Genomic DNA, 21887 nt, shown 5'->3' on the forward strand with positions numbered 1-21887 from the left:
CGCCGAGCGGGCGGCGGCGGCGGCGGCAGCGCTGCGAGCAGCTCCCGCGCGGCGGGCGAGCCGGGATGAGGGGTTATGGCGGCGCGGCCCGCGCGCAGCCTGAGGGTGAGAGCGCGGGCGGTGGGCGGTGGGCGGCGCGGGCCGGGAAGATGGCGGAGAGGCCGGCGCTGCGGCCCCCGCCCCGCCTCTCGGAGGCCCCCAGCCTGGCCCGTGGGGATTCTAGTCCGCGCCGCCGGAGGGGCGGGTGGGCTGCGGCCGGCGGGGCTGGGGGCCGGGGCCACGGTGCGAGTGGGGGTGGGGTCAGGCCTGGGGGTGCGGGCGGGTTAGGGTGCCCGGCCCGGGGCTGTGAGCGTGCCCGGCCGAGGGTGGGCGTGAGTGGAGTGCGGAGACTGAGCGCGGGGCGTCGGCGCGGTTCCGGGGCGCAGTCGGGGCCAGGGAGTCAGGACGCGGGTGGCTGGGTGCCGGCCGTGGCCGCCTGCCCCTCTGATCGGGCCTCTGGAGCGGAGCGGGCAGGGGCGTCCCCGCCTTCCCCCCCGGGTCGCTCTCCCGGAACTGGAATTTGCTCGATTGCCCGCGGGTTGCGGGATTGCTGTGGGTGGAGGCGATGTTCCGTGCGAGGGCCGAGATCCAGGCAGGCTGCGCGCATCTTGGGGGTCAGGACGTCTTTTATTTTAAAACGTGCAGCTGGCTGCGAGGCCGTGGCAACTGTGGGTGTGTTACATGCTGCTCCCACCAGCAGCTGCTGTGGGTGCTGCGCAGCCTTCAGCAGCTGAAATGCGGCGCCCCTCCACCCGCTTCGGTGTCGTAGGGTTTAAGCAAACCTCCTGTGACCTTTGCAGAAACCTACGGTTGCAAGGCTTCGTTTTCCTCCCCTACTGCAGACAATAGGAGATTTGTCTTTGAGGCCAGCGAGGGGAATTGAACCCTGTACATTCTGGGTGCCTCTGTAAACAGCAGGTGGTTCCCGGTCAGCGGCTCCCCTTTCACAGTGAGCAAGGTGTGTTTCTCCTCGCTGGGGGAGGGGAAGGAGATTTGATAGCTGTGACTGTAAAGCAAGGAGACTCATTCCGTAAAGCAGCTTGGCGTGGACTCTGTGACCTGAGCTCTGGCTGGGGAATGAGCAGGGCCCAGGTCTCCCTGCCCACACTTTGTCTAGTCAGCTGTCTTGCCCAGAGGCTGGAGAACAGAGGGGAGAAGAGGGCGGGTTCTGGAGCCAGACTGCCTGCCTTTGAGTGGCCACTCTTCTGTGTCCTGGCTTTGTACTCTGCCTCTGCTTACTCATCTGCAAAATGGGTGGTTGTGGGACTCTGTGAATTCATCGTGCCTGGCACTGTGTCCCTCTTGAGAAAAGTCAGGAGCTGTTTATTATGGCTGCCAAGATCTGGTTTTCAGGACGCACCTGCTGGGTCAACTGTTTTGTCTTAGTTTAACACGAACTGGAGGTCTGTGGCTCTTTTTTCTTACACAAGCTGGGGAGAAGCATATTTGGAGAAGCATATTTGGAGAAGCAAGTCTTCATAAAGGTAAACAAGGAACAAATCCCACATGCTTAGATTATCATATAGAACTGTTAAAAAAATCTTTTTAGGAGAGAAAAGCTTCTGATGAACTAATCTAGAATCCTGCAGTACTTATTGCCCTAGGAAGTAGGTAGGATTGTTGCTAACAGAAATGAGATGCCGAGCAGTTCTTGGGTAGTTCTCTTCCTGAGTTAAACTACCAGATCCCTTGTTATACTTTGCAGTGTTACACTTGTGACAGAAAAGATACTTTATTAAGCAACTCTAAGTAACAGTGAGGGCATAGGCACCAGAAAGCAAAGACTTGGCACTACCAGTGCAATGATGTTCTGTCTTGCTCAGTGTTGGGAGGGGTAACTTAACTTGCTGCAGAACAAAGTGGAAATTTTTGTCATGTTTCCCAAGGAGATGGTTCTCCTTCCCAGATCCTAGACTCACTCTGATCACTTCATCTCGTCCCCTTTGTCTCTGTCACACTGAGACGAGGGGAAACCCCCACTTTAAGTAGAGCCTTTTGGCATTTGTGGAGTTTAAGGTTGAGAACATTTGATTTTCAGAACAAATGGTAATGAAACAGCTTCTGTGAGCAAATTTTAAAATATCTAAAGATATTTTAAAAATAGATTTAGAAACGTCCATCCTGCCTTCTCTCCTGCATGTGTGCTGAACAGGCTGCCCTCCGGCAGTGGTAACAGTGAACACAGTGTCTTATGAAGCTTCTACTTGGTTCTTTGGTGCTTTTGAGAAAAATATCCATATAATATGTTCTCAGTTTTGGTAGTAAGTGCCTTTGCTGTGCTTGTTCACTGACCCATGTGGCCATTTGTTGTGGGTCTTATATGTTCCCTCTTAAAGTTAGCTCTGTGGGTGTCGAGAAGCACAGCCCGGGGGTGCAGAGCCCTAGGCGTGGCGACACCTGGCAGAGCTGAACTGGACGGGCCTGCCCCCAGCCCTCTTCTGATACTTCTTGCTCCTCTGGTGAAGTCTGCACCTTCAGCTGTTGGCTCTGCCTCCTGCACCTGCCCCTCTATGCCTTCTGCCAGCCCCTGGCACTGCCCTTGATGTTATCTGGCAGCTCTGGCCTGCTCCTGGGGTCGCTTCCAACCCTCCCTGCCATCCTGCAGCCACACCATTCCACCCTGTGGAGAAGAACCTCCCCCCTGAAGCCCTGGCTCACTTCTGCTTCTGCTGCACTCCTGTCTGCACCTTCCCACTCTGCTCCAAATGAGGGTCTGTAAGCTGCAGCCACTGCCAGCCCGCTGACTGTCTTTGTAAATAAAGTTTTATTGCAGCACAGCCACACTGGTTTATTTTTATATCATCTATGGCTTCTTTGGCAGAATCGACTGGTTGGAACAGAGACTTTATGGCCCACAATGCCTGAACTGTTTACTTTCTGGCCCATTTCCAGAAGGTTTGCTCAGAAGTTCAGAGGGAAAAGGCTTGCAGGGGCTGCAGTGTGAGGGAAGGCTTCAAGGAAGAGGTGATCTTTGAGCTGCACCTCCCTCATAGCAGGTGCGTGGGGGCCAGGAGTGAGGACTTTGCAGCAGCACAGACAGAGGGTGTGTCAGGTTTTGGAGCAAAGACAAGAAGGTGAGTTATGTGCAGTTTGGGGGGTAGAATGTTATATGAGAAATAAGAGGAAATAATAATGTGAAGATGTCTGAACTCAGCTGCAGGACTGTAGAGTTTAGTTCTCTGGCTATAGGAGCCACTTCAGGTCTGTGAGTAGGGGAAATCCTGGTCAAATGGTTCAGGACGTGTGACTGGCAATGACACATAGGATGGATTGGAGAAGGAAGAAATCAGAGACTTAAGGGTTGCAGCAACAACTCAACAGAGGCTTATTTCTAGCTCACATTTCATTTGCTTGTGGCGCTTTTCTCTCAAGTCTTCATTTGTGGACTCAGGGGCATGCCCTTGTTTGGGATATGCTGTTCTTATGACAAGAGAGTGGTAGAAATTGTGTCTCATTGAGCTTCAGTGGAGAACTGACAACTCAGGTTCTGTGGCCAGAACAGGTCACCTGGCCAAGCTTTGGCGAGGGGTCGGATGCTCTTCCCAAGGACGGAGTGGGAGGCTGCAGGATGGACGGCCCTCTTCCAGGGCGAGGGTGGGCTCACACCTGGAGACAGGACTAGGACCCCCCAGGGAGGAAGTGAGCCTGCTCAGTGCCCCGTCTGGGTGGCAGGGCCAGCCTCACTTCCTCTCTTGGCCTGCCTGCCTCCTGCTTCACTTCCGGCCTTGGCCATGGGTGCCCCCGGACCATCATCTCCAGGTTCCTGCCTTGAAGCTTGGTGCGCTGGGTCTTCCCCCAGCCACCGTCTCCTGCCCTCCATGTCCTGCTCACTGTACCTCCAAGGTGGTTAATGAGTTCATATTTCCTCTGTCCGGTCCACCTGCCAAGCGGGCCTGTGCGCTGTCCCGTGGGCGCTGTAACTGTGCCTCCTGGATGGGCTGCCTTCCTCTGTCTTCCTGCAGGTCTTCAGGAGATGTGTCAGGATGGTGGTTCTCATCCAGGGGTGGTTTGCCTCTGGAGACATTTTTGGTTGTTCCAACCAGGAGTGGGTGCAGCTGGCAGTGTACGTGCGGAGGTCAATAGGCCGTGACACCCTGGATGCTCCAGGGCAAGGAGCAGGCTCAGGGCGTGTCTGCCAGTCACGCCGCTGCACGGGTCTCCTTGGAGTCCGGTGCCCCGAGACCACCCTGCATGGCCTGGTGTGCCCCCACTGGCATCCTGTTCTCCGGCGACCCTGCCGAGTGCCACCAGGCCCAGCCCCGCTCTGCATTCCCTCTTCCCCTGAAGCACGCAGAGCTCCTCTGGCCCTGCTAGGGCTGCCCGGGATCTGCTGTGTCCCCATGCCAGGCAGGCCCTGCACAGCCTCCAGCCGTCCCCCTCCGCACAGGGAGTCCTTGAGGGCAGTCTCACTTTTGTGTCTCAGGGCTTTATGCAACAGTTCCATTGTGTCTTGGCATCGGAGGGGATGAGTGGCTTTGGGTGGGGGTCACCCAAGTGCTCTTGAGGTTGACATAGCAGTAGGCAAGATGCCTTTATTGGTTTGCTCTTTTTAACTGCTTCCAGGTACCCAAGATCTCTCATCTCTTGCATTCCTAAGTGTGAATGTTTTAATTCTCTTAGATTATCTTTATTTCACTCCCCAAAGGGTTAGACATTTTTTTCGGCTTGATAGTGTATTCAGGGTGTGAAGGTACAGAGGGTGCGTAGTTAAGCTGTCTTTTGCTTCCTTTTTCTGCCCTACAGGCCTGGTCTGGTGGAGGCACCCCCTACATCTCCTAGACGCTTTGTAGCTATGCAAGCAAACACGTATATGTGTTATTTCCTGCTCTTTTCTTTTAAAAGTTTCTCAACTTTGCCTTTTTAACTAAGTGTGTTTGGGAAGTCACTCCATGTCAGTACATTTTTCATTTCATTCTTTTTCATGACTGGCTGTGTGGTGGTGCTGTAATTTAACCAGCCTCTGCTGATGAATATAGTATTTTGTGCAATTAAAATAAGGCTGCAGGTACAGCATGGTGCAAACGTGTGGATGTGGCTGTAGGGCCCATCCCTAGAAATAACACCTCTGCCTTTAACTACTGTTTATTCTGTTAGATCAGGTTTTGCTTTTGTTTCTTTATGTCTTTAACTCTGTACTTTCTTTGGTCATTTGTTTCTCCCAGTTATCTGTCTATGTTTAAATAATATAGTATGGTCAGCCTAAATGAGCTTCTCAGTTGGAAATTGGCTCACCTTTCATGTGCTCTTATCGGTAAGAGTGACTAGGAAAACTTATCCACACAGAAACTTGTGTACAGATGTTCACAGCAGTATCATTCACAGCCCAAAAGTCCGTCAAAAGGGAAAACAGCCCAAAAGGGGGAAAGAAAGGGGAAAGGGGGAAACAGCCCAAAAGTCCATCAATAGGTGAACAAAGTGTGTTCGTCCATACAGTGGAATATTGATTGGCAATAAGACATGGAGTACTGATTCATGCTACAACGTGGATGAATCTTAAACATTATGCTGAGTGAAAGAAGCCAGACACAAAGATCTGGCTTTGTACGGTTCCACTGCTATGAAATAGGCAAAGCCATAGAGACAGGAAGTGGGTTCAAGTTGCCAGGCCTGGGGGATGACAGCTGAGGCGTATATGGGGTTTCTTTCGGAGCAGTGAAAATATTCTGAAATTGACATTGCTGAAGGTTGTGCGTATCAGCTAAAATATTCCAAAAATCTATGCTTTAAATGGGTAAATTTTAGGGTATATGAATTATATCTCAATAAAGCTATTAAAAATAAGAGTGACTAGGATTTTTCAGAAGGGAACTTTCCAAGGTGGGGGCCAAGGCCTTAGTGTTGACTCCATCCTGGGGTCGTGATGAGTAGTCTGATGGTGGGCACGATAACCCCGAGTCAGTCCCTGAGGGGATGGCCGAGGGGACACAGCACTGTTTGCAGCGCGGAAGCCTTCAGTTCGGCCTTGCCGCCGCCCTGAGGGATGCAGTCCATCACAGGTGAATTGGTCACATCACTTCACAGCCAAACCTTGGCTCATGTCTGAGGGTTGGGTTGCATCTCCATCTGTCTTCCAGGGGTGTTGGGGTGGAGCATGACTGAATTTCAGAGGATGCTGTACACTACTGAGTGTTACACGTGTGTAAGGTTCTAAAAAGTTAATTTCAACACCAGGAGGCCAAGTCAGCAGAGCATGTTTCCCGTCCTCTTGCAGGCTGGTGGACCCCGAGTGTGGCGGCAGGGCACTGTCCCAGGCCTGGCACGCCTCCTCTGGCTCCCACTGCTGGGGCCTGTGTGCTTCCTTGGCTGCCCTTCTCTGTTTGTTCCGCTGTCTCCCTCAGTCCTTTCCTAACATTCCTGCAGGCCCGGTGTGAACCAGAGGCATGGGGGCTTCCTTCATAGGTTGGACTTTACAGGAATGTCATCCCGAGATACTGCTGGTGGTTCCATGACAGCCCCTTCAGCCACTTGCTCTGACTTCTCTAGTGGCCAGCCTGTGTTCCTAGCCATTGGGATTGTGTGAAGCATGTAAAATACGAATTTCCCAGCCCGTAGACCTCACGTTGTTTGTCACCTGTCTCTGATGTGCGTTGGTTTGGCCGCTGTGGATCTTCGTTGGCGCATGTGGGATCTTTAGTTCCTGACCAGAGGTTGAACCTGGGTCCCCTGCATTGGCAGTGCAGAATCTTTGCCACTGGACCACTGGGGAAGTCCCTGATTGGTGTTCCTCTGTAGATGATTGCTCTAGTTATTTTATTCTCGTTAACAAATCACCCCACAGTTTAGGGGCCTAAAATAGTCTTGTATTATCACCTCTCATGGTTTCTGTGGCTTAGGAATTCAGGAGACACTCAGCATGGGATATTGTGTGACTTCATTTCAGACGGGGCTAGGGAGGGGTCATCTCCAAGCTCCATCGCGTGCACTGGAGTCTGACTGAGGAGTAGCCAGGCCCCACGCACAGCACCTTGCAGCTAACTCCTTGCTGGTGGCCAGAGCATGCATCCCAATAGCTGGCAGTGGAGCTGCAGCTTCTTTTGCAGCTGGGTCTCAGTGGTCACAGTGTCACTTCTTCCCCATCACGCCCACTTAGGAGGGAGTTAGGTTGGCCAGCTGTGGTCCAGGAATGTGGCTTAGACTCTGCCCTTTTGTCTAGGCCTGGGGTCCAGGAACCTGCTGGTGTCCTTTCAAACCACTGATCTTGCACTCTTCGGTGGTAGCTATTAGGACATTCAGTCCGTCACGCAGGGAACCTGGCTGTGGGTTTATTTTATTTACAACAACAAAAATGTACACGTGTGCACCAGGTGGTACTGTTGCTCCAGAAATCATTGTCCGGGGCCGCTCTCACTGTGTCTTCTTCAGTGGTTCTCTTGAATTTAACAGGGTCTCCAGTCCGTTCTCCCCGGCACAGTGCTTCCCTGCTTGTTTCTCAGGCATTCGGCATGAATTTCAGTCCTGTCCTCTAGTTCACTTAGCTTTTGAGTAGGTAATTCTTTTCCTCATGCGCCAGCACTCCTAACCTGACACAGTTTAAAGTTGCTTTCAGGTTGCTGTTTTGTTTATGAGGAATAACCAGAGTCTGCTTTCAGATACACGCAGGCAGCCACGGCCCGTGGGTGGGAGACCGGGCTGCTGAGAGCTGGTGTCGGAGGTCGCTTGGGGACGGTGAGTGGGGACTTGGCAGCTGGGGGGTGTGGACAACATCCCTGGGGGTCTGCAGCAGTGAGAACGAGGACAGGTGGCAGTTATGGGGGTTTAACACGTGGACAGACTGTCTCCCTTGCTCTTGCCCATACTGACACATAAGAAGGATCAGAACAAACACTCCCAACTGAGCTCCATCGAGGAGGAGGCAGAGGAACAACCCCACCCTTCCCGGTGGTCCCGTGATGCACCTCTGCAGGGGCCACGACCCCCAGGAAGTCCTGGGGCCAGGGTGAGGCTCAGTAGGAGGTGGGGCGTGTTCAGGGGGAAGGGACAGCATGAGCAGAGGCCCTGAGGTTACCGAGATTGGGTGCAGCAGGAGCAGAAATACTCCCCTCGCAGCTCAGGCACAGTGCCTGTGGGTCAGAAGCAGGCTGGCGGGGATGGGTTTCCAGCCCAAGTCTTCTGGCTGCAGGGTTGGCCTTTCCCTGATGCTGGACGCCTCTGTGCAGTCCACCTGCCAAGAGGGCCTGTGAGGCCCATGCCCCAGGAGCACGTGCCCGGACACTTTGGACGTGCATAGCAAGTGTGCTAGTCACTCAGCCATGTCCGACTCTTTGTGACCCCTTGGACTGTCATCTGGCAGGCCCCTCTGTCTATGGGGTTCTCCATGCAGTAACACTGGAGTGGGCTGCCATTTCCTCCTCCAGGGGTCCTCCTGACCCAGGGGTCGAGCCCTGGTCTCCCGTGCAGCAGGCGGGTTCTTTCCTGACTGAGCCCCAAGGGATGCTTCTCCCAGCTGAATTTCAAATCCGGCCTGAGGTTTTATCCCTGCATGTTGTTCTAAGGAAATGTTTGATTTAGTTTTTTGACATAAGTAAAATTTTACCCCTTTAATAACCATTAACTGAAATATGTATTAGAATAAATACATGATTTATGAACTTTAAACAATTTATCAATGTTTAGTTGATTTACAGTGTTAATTTCTGTTGTACAAATGATTCAGCTATACATATATATATGTATGTATACTCTACGAACTTATTAAACTATCAAAACCCGAAAGATATTCTACCAAAAAATGTTAATCAGGATGATTTCCATGGGGGTAGGCCTGTATTTGTAAAGTGGTTAATGTTAATAGATGATGAGGTTAGGAAATTATTCTTTCTGTATTTTGAGATAATTTCTATGTTGAAAATTAAATGTTAGTTAATTAAAATTTCTAAAATCCAGCTCCTACTTTTCCCATAAAGATAATATTTTAAAGAAAGCATATTGACTTTCAGGTGAGGATGGCAGGTTGAACCCGTGCATACAGTTTCTGTCTCCCAAACACCTGCTGAATAGACAGGAAGGTGACACTTAATAGATGGGCTCCCAGGGCCAGGGCGAGTAAAGGGAGGGAGACAAACCAGGACAGCGTGGGAGCCGGGAGGAGACCTGAGGGCTCCAGGCTGTGCTCTGCGGCAGGAAAGCCGACACTAACCCTGTTGGCACCCCGGGCTCATGCGAAGGCTCCCAGGAACCCAAGGCAGCAAGAAGAGACCACAGTGAGGAGCAGAAGACGGGAAGCCGACAGGAAGGGCCAAGGAGATTTGAGACAGACCAAATGGAATCTCTAGAAACAACCCTAGCCCACTGGCTAAATGTCAGATTATAAGTAGCTGAAGAGAGGCTTTGTGAAGTAGCTGAAAGGAGTTTAATGAGAACAGCACAGAGGTGACAGGATGGGAAGCGTGACAGGGTGGCTGAGCCTGGGGGGCGGTGCACCCCTGAGCTACCACCAGGGGGTCACCTAAGCCCCGGCTGGGGCACCTCGTGAGGGGGCAGGCGGTCTGTCCCTCTGGGTGAGTGCAGGGAGCCTGCTCTGGGGCTCTGAGCCCGAACCTGCAGGCAGTCTCTGCTCAGGCCGGCTGGGGGCCTGAGGGTGCCCTCTGCTCAGACTGTCAGTGATCCGGGGAGGTGTCAGCTCTCCTGCCGCAGCCGAGCGTGAGGCTCCTTGCCCCGGCAGTGATACCTGCGTTGTCTTCCCCATGCTGGCCCTTGGTGGTGGGGGTGTCTGTCTCTGGGCGCCACTGCCTCTTCCAGGCCTGCTGTCCAGCTCTGAGTGTTTGCTGCTGTTTCCCCATCATGCGTCCCAACCTTCATGAGCTCCCACAGTTGCTTCATGCTGGACATTACTGATGACTGCAGGGTCAGGGCCGTCCTGGACAACATCCACCTTGAGGCCAGTGTGACACAGGCTGGGTGGGAGCTTGTGTGTCCCTGAGCTGTGTCACCGCTCCCGAAGTGCTGGCTCTTACTGCAGCCTTGGTGAGCCCTCCTTCCTTTGTGCTGCAGCCAGGAGGGGCAGCCTGCCTGCCGCAAGCCAGGCCCTTGGAGATGGAACAGACTGGAGATGCCCTTCTGCTGTGCCCCGGCTCCTGCTCTCCTCAACCTTCCCTTCTCCTCGTGACAGCGGCAGGTGCGGGGCGGGGGCGTTAAATGGCCCCACGAGTACTCTCTTCATCACCAGTGTGACCCAACTGTGGGACAAGGGATCATCGCCCTCTCATTTGGCTCCTCCCGAGGCTGCCTGCATCAGGGGTGACTGGATCCAGGTGTCACGTGGTCATTTACCTTTTTCCTACTGTTTATTTCTGCCTCCTTTTTTTCTTTGAGAAGCTTCTCCCTGTTGGGGACAAAGCACCCAGCAGCTTCAGGCCCCAAACCCAGGCTGGGACTTAAGCAGGCAGGCCACGTCCTCCCCTGTGGTCCTCTAGGACGTTTCCGCTTCACTGCACCCGTCACGTGGGGCGAGGTGCAGGCAGGGCCTGGGCTTAGACACCTGGAAGGCCTCAGGGAAGGGGTCTGCTAGCAGAGGAGGGAGAGAAGTGTAGACGGACAGCCTGGCCCAGCTGCGGGGCGTAAGCTGGCCTTTTAAAAACCGGGGTCTCATTTTCTATCCTGTGAGGTGAGGACCTGGGTGAGAGGGGAAATGTGATCGTGCTTTTAGAGCTCTTGCCAAGTGTTTTCTGTGTACAGTAGGTGCTCAGTAAGTGATGGCAGCCAGGGCAAGGGCTGTGCCTGATTAGATGTTGAAACTGAGGCAGCTTTGTGGAGGAAGTGCATCTTCCAGGTCTGGTTGGGCAGTGGCATGTTGCACTTGGGCCACCTGCTAAGCTGCGGGTTCCACGCTTCCTGCCCTGTCTCGGCCTTGCAGCTGCTTGCGGGGTAACTGTGCATGTGGGCTTCTTGTGCTGCCAGAAGGCTGTCTCTGTCCTGACCTGCTGTCCTGGCTGTGCTACCCGGGGAGCATGGATGCCCCGCCAAAGCTAGGGCAGGGGCAGTACTCAGGTGCAGACCAGCGCACGGGGGTGATTGTGGTTCTGGGTTTCTAGGTTCCTATAGAGGTGACATCCCGCAGTAGCTGCAGCCCCACCTGCTTGAGGCACCTCCTGACCCCTGCCCCTCGCCCCGTCCCCACCCAGGCCCCTGCCTTTGGAAACACCGCCTACATCTTTTTCCTGTGAGCTGTGACCCCAGACAACTGCTGGGGTCAGGTCTTTTCATTCACTGAGAGCTGTGCCCCAGGGTTAGGGCTGTGACTGAGCAGCTGGTCCTTTGGCCTTTGTTGAGACCTTTGACTTCTATGCCCCGATAGAGTCTGTTTTCAGATGTTTCTGGGATGGTCCCCTGAGATGAAGCCCGGTTCATGTGCTGACTCTTCTTTCTCACGGACGTGAGCCCCACCTCGAGCTGCACGGCCTTCTCGCGGACCAGGGTGTCTTATCCAGTCTTGACTGTCACAGTTTCACATCCTTATGTTGAATGTATCTGGATCTTTAAATATATGGTTTGATGGTCTTTGTCTTACCTAGACCACCCACCCATTTGTGTTTATGAAAATTACTGTGTTTGAATTTATTTCTACCATCTTACCTCATACTCTGTCCTGTCATTGAGAACAGATTCCTCTTTTCTCCATTTGGACTAATTTTTTTTTTTTTTTCTTATCTGAACTGGAATTCACTCACTTGACTTCCCTCGTGGCTGCCCTGGGTATTTTAACACAGAGAACTCATTTATCAAAATTTAATTGATATTTTTACTCCCCTCCAAACAATCCAGAGCTATTAGATACTTCCTCCCAGCTCCTGCTTCCTCTGGGTGGGAGGGCTGCGTTTTCTACCTGCTGCCTTCAGGGTATCAGCCTTGGGGTGTCTCCAGGGGTCATCACCCAGGCACGTCCAGGGCTTTCTGTCCATTCTCCTGCCTCTCCTGAGTGGTACAAATGCTTCTCAGATGCACATAGCAGAATGATCCCCATTCCTGGTTTTACTTGGCTTTTGCCCTCTGGGGTTCTGAACTTCCTGTCTCATCAGCAGATTAAAATTTTTTTTCCATAGTTTAAAAGTGTCATAATAGTGTGTGTTCTCTCTTAAGAGGGTTGGTCAGAGCTGCATGTTTCATTATTGTGACAGAAATGTCAGGATTCTCCAAAGTCTTTTCTCCCAGGAGGTCCTGGGGCTAGCCTCCTGTGAGTGTTTGGGGGGAGACGTGTCTACAGCACAAGGGCCCCAGTTTTCCTGGTGGCCTGGCCGGCTTGGCCCTGCCAGGAAGGCACTGTCTCTCCTGTTATTGGAACTTGGCTCCTTGGTTTACCGGTGCACGCTGCAGTCACATGTGTTCACACGCTCAGGACTCTTCACAGCCCACGCCACGCAGGCTGCAGGGGCAGAGAGGCCTGGCTGTGGGCTGGGGTCTTGCCCGGCCCCAGCCTTCTGGGGGCAGTGCTGCTGGGCACCAGCCAGTCCAGCTCCCGGGGCTCGTGCTCCAGATGCAGCCCATCAGGAGCCAGCACCAACCGTGCCTGCTCTGTAGCCCGCGGAGGGAGCTGGGCTCAAGCACCTGCTCAGCCACAGGTGACTGGAGCGCACCTGCAGCTGGGTGCTGAGGGGTGGGCGGCAGTCCCCAGCGCTGCAGCCTCAGCCTGGCATGTCTGTGGGGCAGGGAGGGGCGGCCCTGCCTGCAAGGTGGGGGAGGGCGCCCAGTGGCCCAGTGAGTTCACCTGCAGCTGCACTGCAGGTGCTCAGCCACGGGCAACTGTCGGCCCGTCCCAGTGCGTTTTTTTGTGAGTTTTTCGTGTGTCTCTGCTTCCCCTCCAGCCAGGTGCTTTTCAAGAGGTGGGGGTGCAGAGCTCAGGTGTGGAGCCGGCCTAGGGCTTCCGCTGGCAGCTCCAGGGCCTGCGTGCAGGCAGTCTTAAGGGGTCTTGGCGGGCAGGGAGGTAGGAAACTTCGCTCAGGTGTGGGGTGTTTGTGGAGCATTTTGCGGAGTTGACCAGGACAGAGTGAGGGTGGCCAGTGGTGAGCCTCAGTTACCTGTGGAAACAGGTAGAACATCCACACCTGCAACTGGAGAAGGCCAGACCAGAGACTGAGCAGCAGGGCAGGGCAGCAAGGGGTGTCCTGTCTCCAGTCTCACCCATGGAAGCCTGGAGGAGGGCTGGGCAGGCAGGAAGCACCCTGGGGAGCAGCCGATCGCTGGCGCTCAGCCTGTCGCCGCCCCCGTGCTCTGCTGTCCCACAGTGTTAGGGGCTCCCTTTCCTCAGGGAGGCTCTGTGTTCTGGGTGGGGGCAGACGGGGCCAGGAGTGAGCACAAGAGAGTCTGACGCTGGCTTTGCTGGGTTTCACTGGAAACTTAGGTCCTTTCACTGCAGTGAGTGCAGTGGACTCGCTGAGCAAAGGTCTGGGTGCTCAGTGAGCACTGGCAGAAGGCAGTGCTCTGACAGTCACAGGGATGTCGTCCTGCTGCAGGAGTGCCACTGGCTCCTTCCGCTAGAGTCCAGGCTCGTTCTGCTCACCGCACAACAGGCCAGTGAATCCATGAGGTGAGGTGCTGAGGCAAGGAATACTTTATTCAGAGTGCCGGGTGACCAAGAAGATGGCAGACTAATGTCTCAAAGTGACCATCTTGCTGGCGTCTGGATGCCAGGTTCTTTTATGTATCAGAGACAGGTGGGAGGTGAGGAAACAAAGTAAAAAGGTCATTAATCTTGCGAACATTTACTAGGATGGCAAGCCTCCAGCAGGGGGTTGTGTCATTTTAGTCCTTCGTGCCATCTACAGGTAGGCAGGGCTCTGAACAAAGGCACTTTAGTTTAACAGTCGGGGAGAGGGGCAGGATTCTCTGAGGCAGGCCACTATGTGTGATTATAATAACAAGAGCAATGAAAAGCAAGTCAAAGAAACAGTTTCAGCATGGAGTCAGAATTGACTTCTCCATGCAACCCTGCCTTTGTGGGGATCCTGTCCTGTCCTGCTGCTTGGGGTCACTGCACCACCCCACACCCCTCCCTGAAGCCCCCATGGGGTTTTGTGGGCCAAGGCATCTGGGGGCTGGGGGTTCAGCCTGGAGGGGTGGGACTGGCTGCCCTCTGGTCTCTGGGGTGACGGAGTGTCAGCGTTGGCCCCCCGTGACCATGCAGACCACAGCTATCTCTCACTGACCTCCTAGAGCTGGGGTGCCGTGTGGGGCTGTTCCGGTCACAGGCCAGGCCGTGTGCGAGACCTGGCTCGTGAACATGTGACAGGCGCTCTGCTCCCTCAGCAGTCCTGCAGGGGCTCTGCGTCTGTTGTGTTGGTGAGGGAAGCCCAGGAAGGCGAGGAGGGGGCTGTGCCCTGCGGGTGAGCAGAGCAAGGCCTCTGTGTCCTGATGGCCTGTGCATGACCCTGAGGCCAGGCAGGAGCCAAGTGCTGGCCCCACGGTGGCAGCTTTCTGGGAGCTTGAAGGGGCAGCACCAGGCTCCGAGATTCACTACACGCATGTCCAGTTGACTCCGCACAGCCATGTCCTTTCTGTGTGGGTACATCAGACATCCTTTCCCAGAAGGGTCTGAAAAGCTGGTTCTGACCTATAGGCCTATTCTCTGATTTGCCGAGGGGTTAGGTCACAATGTTCAGCATAACAGCATGGCCGGGCGCTAGAGGAGGGGAGTCAGTGAGAACAGCTGGGCGGGAGGCGCGGAGGCGGAAATGCCAGCCCGGCCTGTTCTGAGCAGGAGAATGCGGCCTTGTGCCTCCAGCTCAGAGCTAGGCTTTCAAAGCTTAAGACTGAGTTGGGCTTATTGTTCAGAACTTGGAAAACTTATTAAAAACAGCATTGAGAATGGAACGTAGGCCTTCTGGAAATGATGGCTGAGCAGAGACTTGTTTATTCTTCTTCCCTCCCTGAAACTCACTGAAATGGACAAAAAGAATGAAAACTGGGTAACAGGATTTAATCTACAGTGAATCAGGGATAAGCACAGCCGGAGAATGGTGTCGGCCAGATAGGGAGAAGGAGAAAGCGAGAGCCTCGAGCAGGTTGCAGTTTCCCCACTGGAGCACTTGGGAGGGACTGTTGATGACATTTACTTGGCAGAAAGGGGTCTGTGGTCTGCGTGGGCCTTGGGGTAAACCAGATGTAGGTGGGTGTCTGGTGAGAGATGAGCTGAAGGAGGAAGGCCCGGGTGTTCCAAGCGCATTTTCTACAAGAGCCAGATTCTTACGGGGTGAGGTGGAGGAGGGAGGGGAGGTGGCCCTCCCCGGGGACGTACTGGCAGGGCCTTGGGCCTTGTCCCCCTTACGTTGGGGCTGAGAAGAGGCCTTCTGGTCAGTCAGCTTGCAAGTGGGCAGGCGGTCACCTCAGAGGAGCTTTGGCAGGAGGGCCTTCAGATGCCTGTGGAGCCAGCTTCCAGCCCGTCCCCTCACAGCACTGCAGAGGCCGGCGCCCCTGTCCTCAGTCAGAGACCAGGAGACTTTTGCTGGAACCAGAGGAAGAAACGTCTGGTTGTGTTTGAAGTGCTGTTGCATGCAGTACGCCAGCCTGCGCAGAGCAGAGGAGTCGTGCTGGGCGTCCTGGGAACCCAGACGGCCTTACCGGGTGCAGGTGCAACGCTGTCTTCAGTCGGAGTTGGGTTTCTGTCACTTGCAACCAAAAAATGTCCTAGGACCAGAAACTCATTTCCAGAACAGAGCCTGTAAAGAAATTTGGCGATCAAGCTTTCAGGAGCATCAACGCTGGCAGGGGCTCCCCATCTCTGGCCTGTCCCTGTCCTCATTTGCAGACAGACAGTGACCAGAAGCTAGAGTGGGAGCCTCTTGCAGACACTGGGAGGAAGAGGGGAGGGAGCTGAGCACTTGGGAGAAGAAGTGGGGGCGGAGCTGGCAGAGCCGAGGGCAGGGTACAGGGCTGTGGCAGCCACGAGGGCCCCCCAGCAGCTCAGACACAGGGCGGCTGCTGCATCGAGGACCGCGGCCCCGGGACAGCTGCTCTGGCTGTAGAGAACGGCCGTACAGAGACAAGCAGACGGAAGATGGCCAGAGAAGTGCTGGGTGAGGAGCTGTGGTTGGTGCTGAAGTCTGGAGAAGAGGCCGTCCAGGGAGGGCAGGAAACGCCCTGGGTTGGAGGGCTGGCTTGCATATTGAGAGTTGGGTTTGGGAAGAACTGGGTGTGAAATGAACAGCACGGCCCAGGCCATGGTGCCCAGACAGAACCCCCTGCTCCAGAGGGAGGGCAGTGGGCAGTGGTGGGCAGGGCCTGGGGGTGCCGTTGGGAGGAGGGTTCTGGAGTTGGAGTGTCTGCAGCAATGGTACTCTGCAGGGCATCTTTGTCTCTTCTTCCCGTCTTTCTTACTCGTGTGTCATTATATCAACATGGACTTAGGGTCATTTACTTTATACTTCACATTACAATTTAGTATGGCTTTTTTTTTTTTTTCCTCAAAATGTTCCAGCTTTGGTCACAGGAAGATCTTTTATTTGGCACTGCTGTCCCTTTGACAGGCCCCTTCACTGTGGGGCTGTGTTTTTGTCTTAAGGCTTCCTAACCTTCTGACTGCAGGACTCTCCCTCCAGGGTCATCGTGTCTGTCTGCTTTCCGCAGTCTCCGAAGATTCTGGGCGTGAGTGTAGGAGCTGCTCTGCCTGTTGCTGCTCTTAGGCCCTCTTGTGTGTTTGTGTGAACTGACCTGTGTACACACGCCCGGATGTGCAGACCCCCACATTACAGTAAAGCGGGGCGGGCACCTGCCCAGGACGCCGCCTCCAGTCCACCACCGCGCGGGTTGTGGATGCCTCCCTCGCTGGTTCCTGATTGTCCACTGCTGCTCCTCCCCACTCCTTCAGATGTCTCCCTCAAGTGGGAGGCATGTGAACGGAAAGGGGTGGAAGCAATAGCATGGAACCCTGAGCTTCTGTAAACCAAGACATGTGCGATGGCGGCCCGCGGCGCTAGTGACTCCAGGTCAGGCTTCTGTCTCTCACCCCTGGGAGCCACACCCACGCGCTGCTGGGGACGGTAAGCAGGTCCGGGTGGCTGCAGTGGGCCCCTCTGCTGAGGCTGGGCCGTGGGCCCCAGGTGGGAGAGTTCCCCCGCGCCCACAGCCCTGACGTGCGCGCCCACAGCCCCAACGTGCGCGCCCACAGCCCCGACGTGCGTGCCCGCGGTGGGTCTTCTGCATCTCAGCCACTTGGGTGGGCACCCCAGTGTCCTAGGGTGCTTTTAGTTAGCATTTCCCAATGACAAAAGAGGTGGTGCACAATTCTCTCTGCGTTTACTGGATATTTTTTTTAAGTGTGTTTTCAAGTCTTTTGTCTTTTTTTCTGTCGAGTATTAGGTTTTTCTTACTTATTTCTAGGAACCTTATATGAGTTCTGGAAATAGTCCTTTGTTAGGTCAGATAGGTACACACGCATATGTAATACATTATACATATTCTGTGCAGCAAATAACCTCCCACCCAGGGTTTGTGTTTTTACTTGTAATAGGAAAAAAATGTTTATTTTTAAAGATTTTATTGAATTATAGCTGATTTACAATGTTGTATTAATTTCTGGTGTACGGTGCAGCGATTCAGTATACATATATATGTTCTTTCTCCTGTTCTTCCCCATTATGGTTTATCACAGGATCTTGAATTCAGTTCCCTGTGCTATACAGTAGGAGTTTATCCATCATATATATAGTTTGTATCTGCTAATCTCAAATTCCCTATCCTTCCCTCCCCAAAACCTCCCTTTGCCAACACAAGTTCCTTCTCTGTCTGTGAGTCTGTTTCATAGACAAGGTCATTTGTGTTATAGTTTATATTTCATGTAAAAGTGATACCATATGGGATTTGTCATTCTCTTTCTGAGTTCCTTCCCTTAGTATGATATCTCCAGGTCCATCCACGTTGCTGCAGACAGCATCATTTCACTGTTTTTTATGCCTGAGTAATATCCACGATGGTAAAGATTTATAAACAGAGGTTGTTAGGTTGTAATCCAATTTTTAATGCTGCTTTTGTCGTGAGTGGTTTTGTGTCGGATTAAGTGTACCTATACGGCTTCCCTGGTGGCTCAGAGGTTAAAGCGTCTGCCTGGAATGCGGGAGACCCAGGTTCTATCCCTGGGTTGGGAAGATCCCCTGGAGAAGGAAATGGCAACCCACTCCAGTACTCTTGCCTGGAGAATCCCATGGAAGGAGGAGCCTGGTAGACTACCATCCATGGGGTTGCAAAGAGTCAGACACGACTGAGCGACTTTACCAAGTGTACCTACTCCAAGACCACAAAGATTTTCTTCTGCATTTTCTCTAAAAGTCTTATTGTTTCACTTTATTTATCTATTTTTGGCTGGGGGGGGTGGTCTTCATTGCCACGCGCAGGCTTCCCTAGTTGCAGTGTGCGTGCTCAGTTGCCCCGAGGTGTGTGCGGTCTTAATTCCCTGACCAGGCATGGAACCCATGTCCCTGCACTGGAAGGTGGGTTCTTAACCTCTGGACCACCAAGGAAGTCACCTTATTGTTGTGTCTTTAATGTTTGGAGCAGTGGTTTACCTAGAATTGAGTTTGATGTATCAGATGAGGTAGGGGTCGAGGTTCATTGTTTCCCATGTATAAATTGTGCCATTGCAGCACCATTTTGGAACAGCCCCTCAGTTGTAAATCCGGGCCCTGTGTGTGCGTAGACCACCCTCAAGTGCTGCCCAACCTCTTACCACTGACACCCACCTGGAAGCACCAGTGGGTGGTGCTGTCCCTGTTCAAAGGCAAGGACCCTGCTCTCAGAGGAGCAGGCAGCTCACCCAGAGCCAGCTAACAAGGGGTCTGAATGCCCTCCCCAGGAGCCAGATCCCAGCTGGGTTCAGGGTCGGGCACTACATTCTCACCAGCGACCTGGGCCATGAAAAGGGCTGGGCTGGCTGTTCCTGGTGCCCCAAACACCAAGGCATAACATTGTGGCCTCTGCTGTCTTGTAGGGCGATGCCTTCCTGACTGATGCTGGAGGGCGTCCCGATGACCGGCTGACGGCTGTCCGCCTGGCTCCTGAAGAAGAGGCTGCCATGTCCCAGGCGCAGGACTACGAGTGCGAGAGCCAGCATGCCGGCCTGCTGGAGTCTCGGGTGTCAGGGTCCAGCACGAGGTGAGAAGGCTGACCTGCGGGACCAGAGGAGCCGGAGCCTTTTGCTCAGCTTGGCAGCAGGCATGTGGGGCTGGCCCGCTCCCTGTCCCTCAGCCACTGTGCTGCAGGCCGGGAAGGGCTTCTCCGTGGGCAGTGGACGCCCTGCCAGCCCTCAGCTGGACCCTGCCCCTTAGGCCCTCTCTAGGCATCCATGCCGAGGCAGGCAGCTGCAGATGGTCATTTTCGTTTGTGTAATTTATGGCATAATTTGGGGATAATTCCACAAGTTGCCCAAAGAAGAGTGCAGTGTACGTTGGGGCCCTTTACCCGGATTCACGCTCTGGTGGCTGTGTGGCCACTGCTCCCCGCACCCTGTTCTGGGCCACTGGCAGAGTGGGGCCTGTCTCCCAGCACACGGGGCGCCATGTGGCTTGAGGCTCCGGTCTCTTGCGCTGCTGTTTGCCTTTGGCCCCTGGTTCCCTGCTTCCTTCTTGACATTTCCGGCCCTTCCAGTGCCACTCACCCGGTGGCTGCTGCATGTCCCCTGGAACATCTCCACTTCTTGTCTCTGCCTTTTGTGACATCAACATCTTTTCAGTGGACAGATTGAGCCCTTGGTTTGGTCTGTCTGAGGGCTTCTCAGTGGGCTGTGCCCCTCTGCCACCCCTGCTCTCGGGACAGTGGCTGTTTTTCCTGCCCCTGAGCACCTCACCAGCTTTGGGGCTTCGACCCTTTCTGGGCCTTCTTGGGGTGGGTGTGGAGCCGGCCAGCCTCCCAGCCATGGCACCCAGCCTACTCCGGGGGGCCAGTGCCCAGCGTCTTGCATTCACTTGAACCTCTCCATGTGGAATCATGAGTTTGTTGTTTTACGTGGTTTGTCGTTTATTCCGCACTTTGCATCCTATCACAGGGCCCCGTGTCACAGGCGACGTGTTTGGCCACACTTGCTTTCCTTTCTCCTGGTAGATTGCCTGGGACACACTTGGCACCCATTAGGCTCTTCTGGAAGTGAGTCTTTGAACAGGTCACTGTCTGAGGTGAAAGTCTGCAGGACTTGGAGAACAGAGAGTCAGTTGTCCTCGCAGTCCCTGGGCACTGGGGAGAGGCCGCGGCCGGTCACACCCAGAGACCGCCGCCATCTTGAGTCTTCCTCCCACTTCAAGGCAGACACTGTCGCCAGATGAATCTCCCTCAGACTCGACAGCTTCCACAGTGTGGCTGGGCCACGGTGGTCCGTCCGTCACCCGCAGGTTCTGCCCCTTCTCAGCCACGTGCCCTGCCGCTCCCACTGACTGGTGCTTGGTGTGGGCGACACTGACCCCAGGGACAGGTGTGTCTGCTCGGTCCACTTGGGGTCTGCACAGGGCCTGCCTTCCCCCCAGGCCATGGGGTCTGCTGCGGCCCACCTTACTCCCGACCCTCACCAGACTCCGGGTTCCAGCATATTCTCTGCCCCCTGGGTCCCTGGGGTCTTCATTAAAAGTGCTGTGTGGGGTACCCAGAACGTTCTTCTGAGAAAATGGGGTCCTGCCCACATACACACAGCAGTGTGCTGAAAAGGAACCAGCTTCTTTTCTTTATTCAGAGAGAACTACCACCAGTAAATTCATTTGAAAGTGTATTTAGAGGTAAAAAAGGAGTTGTTACTGCTTCCCTGGGGCTCACAGTGTTCAGTCCAGTACTTTCTGAGCATCTCTGCTGGGCTGGGCCTTCTTTGGGCACCTCTGCCCTTTGTCCCGGCTGATCCCACGCCGCAGCTCGAGGGGCAAGCAGGCCATCAGCTCAGGGGATTGCAGAATTCAGAGCTTCCCTCTTCACAGGAGCAAGGTCTCCAGGCCCTTTTGTCCCTGTGAGGAGTGCCCTCGGGCAGTGCCTTCTGGCTGCCAAGTGTTGGGGCTGTGTCCTCTGGCCGAGAGTGGACGGTGCCCGCTGAGCTGTGTTGGGGGGATCTCCATTCTGGGTGGGGAGGGGGCACAAGGCTTCCCAGTTAAAAGTGCCAGGTTCCCAAGTTTAGAAGTTTGCTCTGTCCTCTGTGTGGAGAACAGCCAGCCAGCAGGCAAGAGCGGACAAGTAGGGCCTCACACCCCAGCTGGGTGGAGGCCTGCAGGGCCCAGAGATGCTGCAACCTGCAGGCGCTGCTGCGGGGCTGCCCCGCCCTCTGCGTCGAGGACACCCTGTCACGGCCCTGTCCCTCTAGCCGTCCGATCCCTCGATGACTACTCAGCCCAGCCCCACCTTCTGCAGAATGGCGGGTTCGGTGGTGGTCCCATGCTTGCAAGCACAGAGCCCCGGCGCCCTCCCCCACTGGGCTGCCTAGTATGACCCTGCTGCAGGAGTTGCTGCTCAGACATGGGCCAAGCCCCTCAGGCTGCTCCCTCCTGGTTTCCCTCCGCCAGCCCTCAGGGTCCTCAGGGCTCTCCCGCTCTACTGCTCCTCATCTCCTGCCCCTCTTGGCTCCACTCCCTCCAGTGGCTTTACTCTGCCCACTCGGCCAGCCTACCTTGGCTCTGAGAGCTTCCAGAAGACACTGTGCATCCAAAAGAGGCCCCCAAGCCTGCAGGGCTGCTGCAGGGCATGTGTGTGTGTGGGGTGGGGGCTCATATCTGGGTGTGAGTGTGGAGTGTGTGTGTGGTGGGGGCCCATATCTGGGTGTGAGAGTATGTGAGTCTGTGTGTGGTGGGGACTCATATCTGGGTGTGAAGAGTGTGGAGTGTGTGTGTGGTGGGGTCTCATATCTGGGTGTGTAAGTGTGTGTGTGGTGGGGGCTCATATCTGGGTGTGAGAGTGTGTGTGTG

The 21887-nt window shown here is 54.6% G+C and overlaps 1 protein-coding gene and 1 long non-coding RNA gene across 3 annotated transcripts in view; one reads left to right on the top strand and one right to left on the bottom strand.

Annotated features, from left to right (window-relative positions):
- Window positions 1-15: 15 nt before the first annotated feature.
- ARHGAP39 (Rho GTPase activating protein 39) overlaps window positions 16-21887 on the top strand; it is a 54144-nt gene continuing 32272 nt past the window's right edge. For both annotated transcript variants that reach the window (XM_040261459.1, XM_040261460.1), the window contains exons 1-2: window positions 16-105; window positions 18950-19113. In XM_040261459.1, the coding sequence (XP_040117393.1) occupies window positions 76-105; window positions 18950-19113 (194 nt within the window). In that variant the 5' untranslated portion in view covers window positions 16-75. The remainder of the gene's footprint in view (window positions 106-18949; window positions 19114-21887) is intronic.
- LOC120878709 lies at window positions 17797-18719 on the bottom strand. The gene is made up of 2 exons (XR_005724620.1): window positions 18247-18719; window positions 17797-18028 (listed from the first exon to the last, which is right to left on the bottom strand). It is a non-coding gene; the product is annotated as an uncharacterized LOC120878709 (long non-coding RNA).

The sequence above is a fragment of the Oryx dammah genome, unplaced genomic scaffold, assembly GCF_014754425.2.
Source record: "Oryx dammah isolate SB20612 unplaced genomic scaffold, SCBI_Odam_1.1 HiC_scaffold_19, whole genome shotgun sequence".
Lineage (NCBI taxonomy): Eukaryota > Metazoa > Chordata > Mammalia > Artiodactyla > Bovidae > Oryx > Oryx dammah.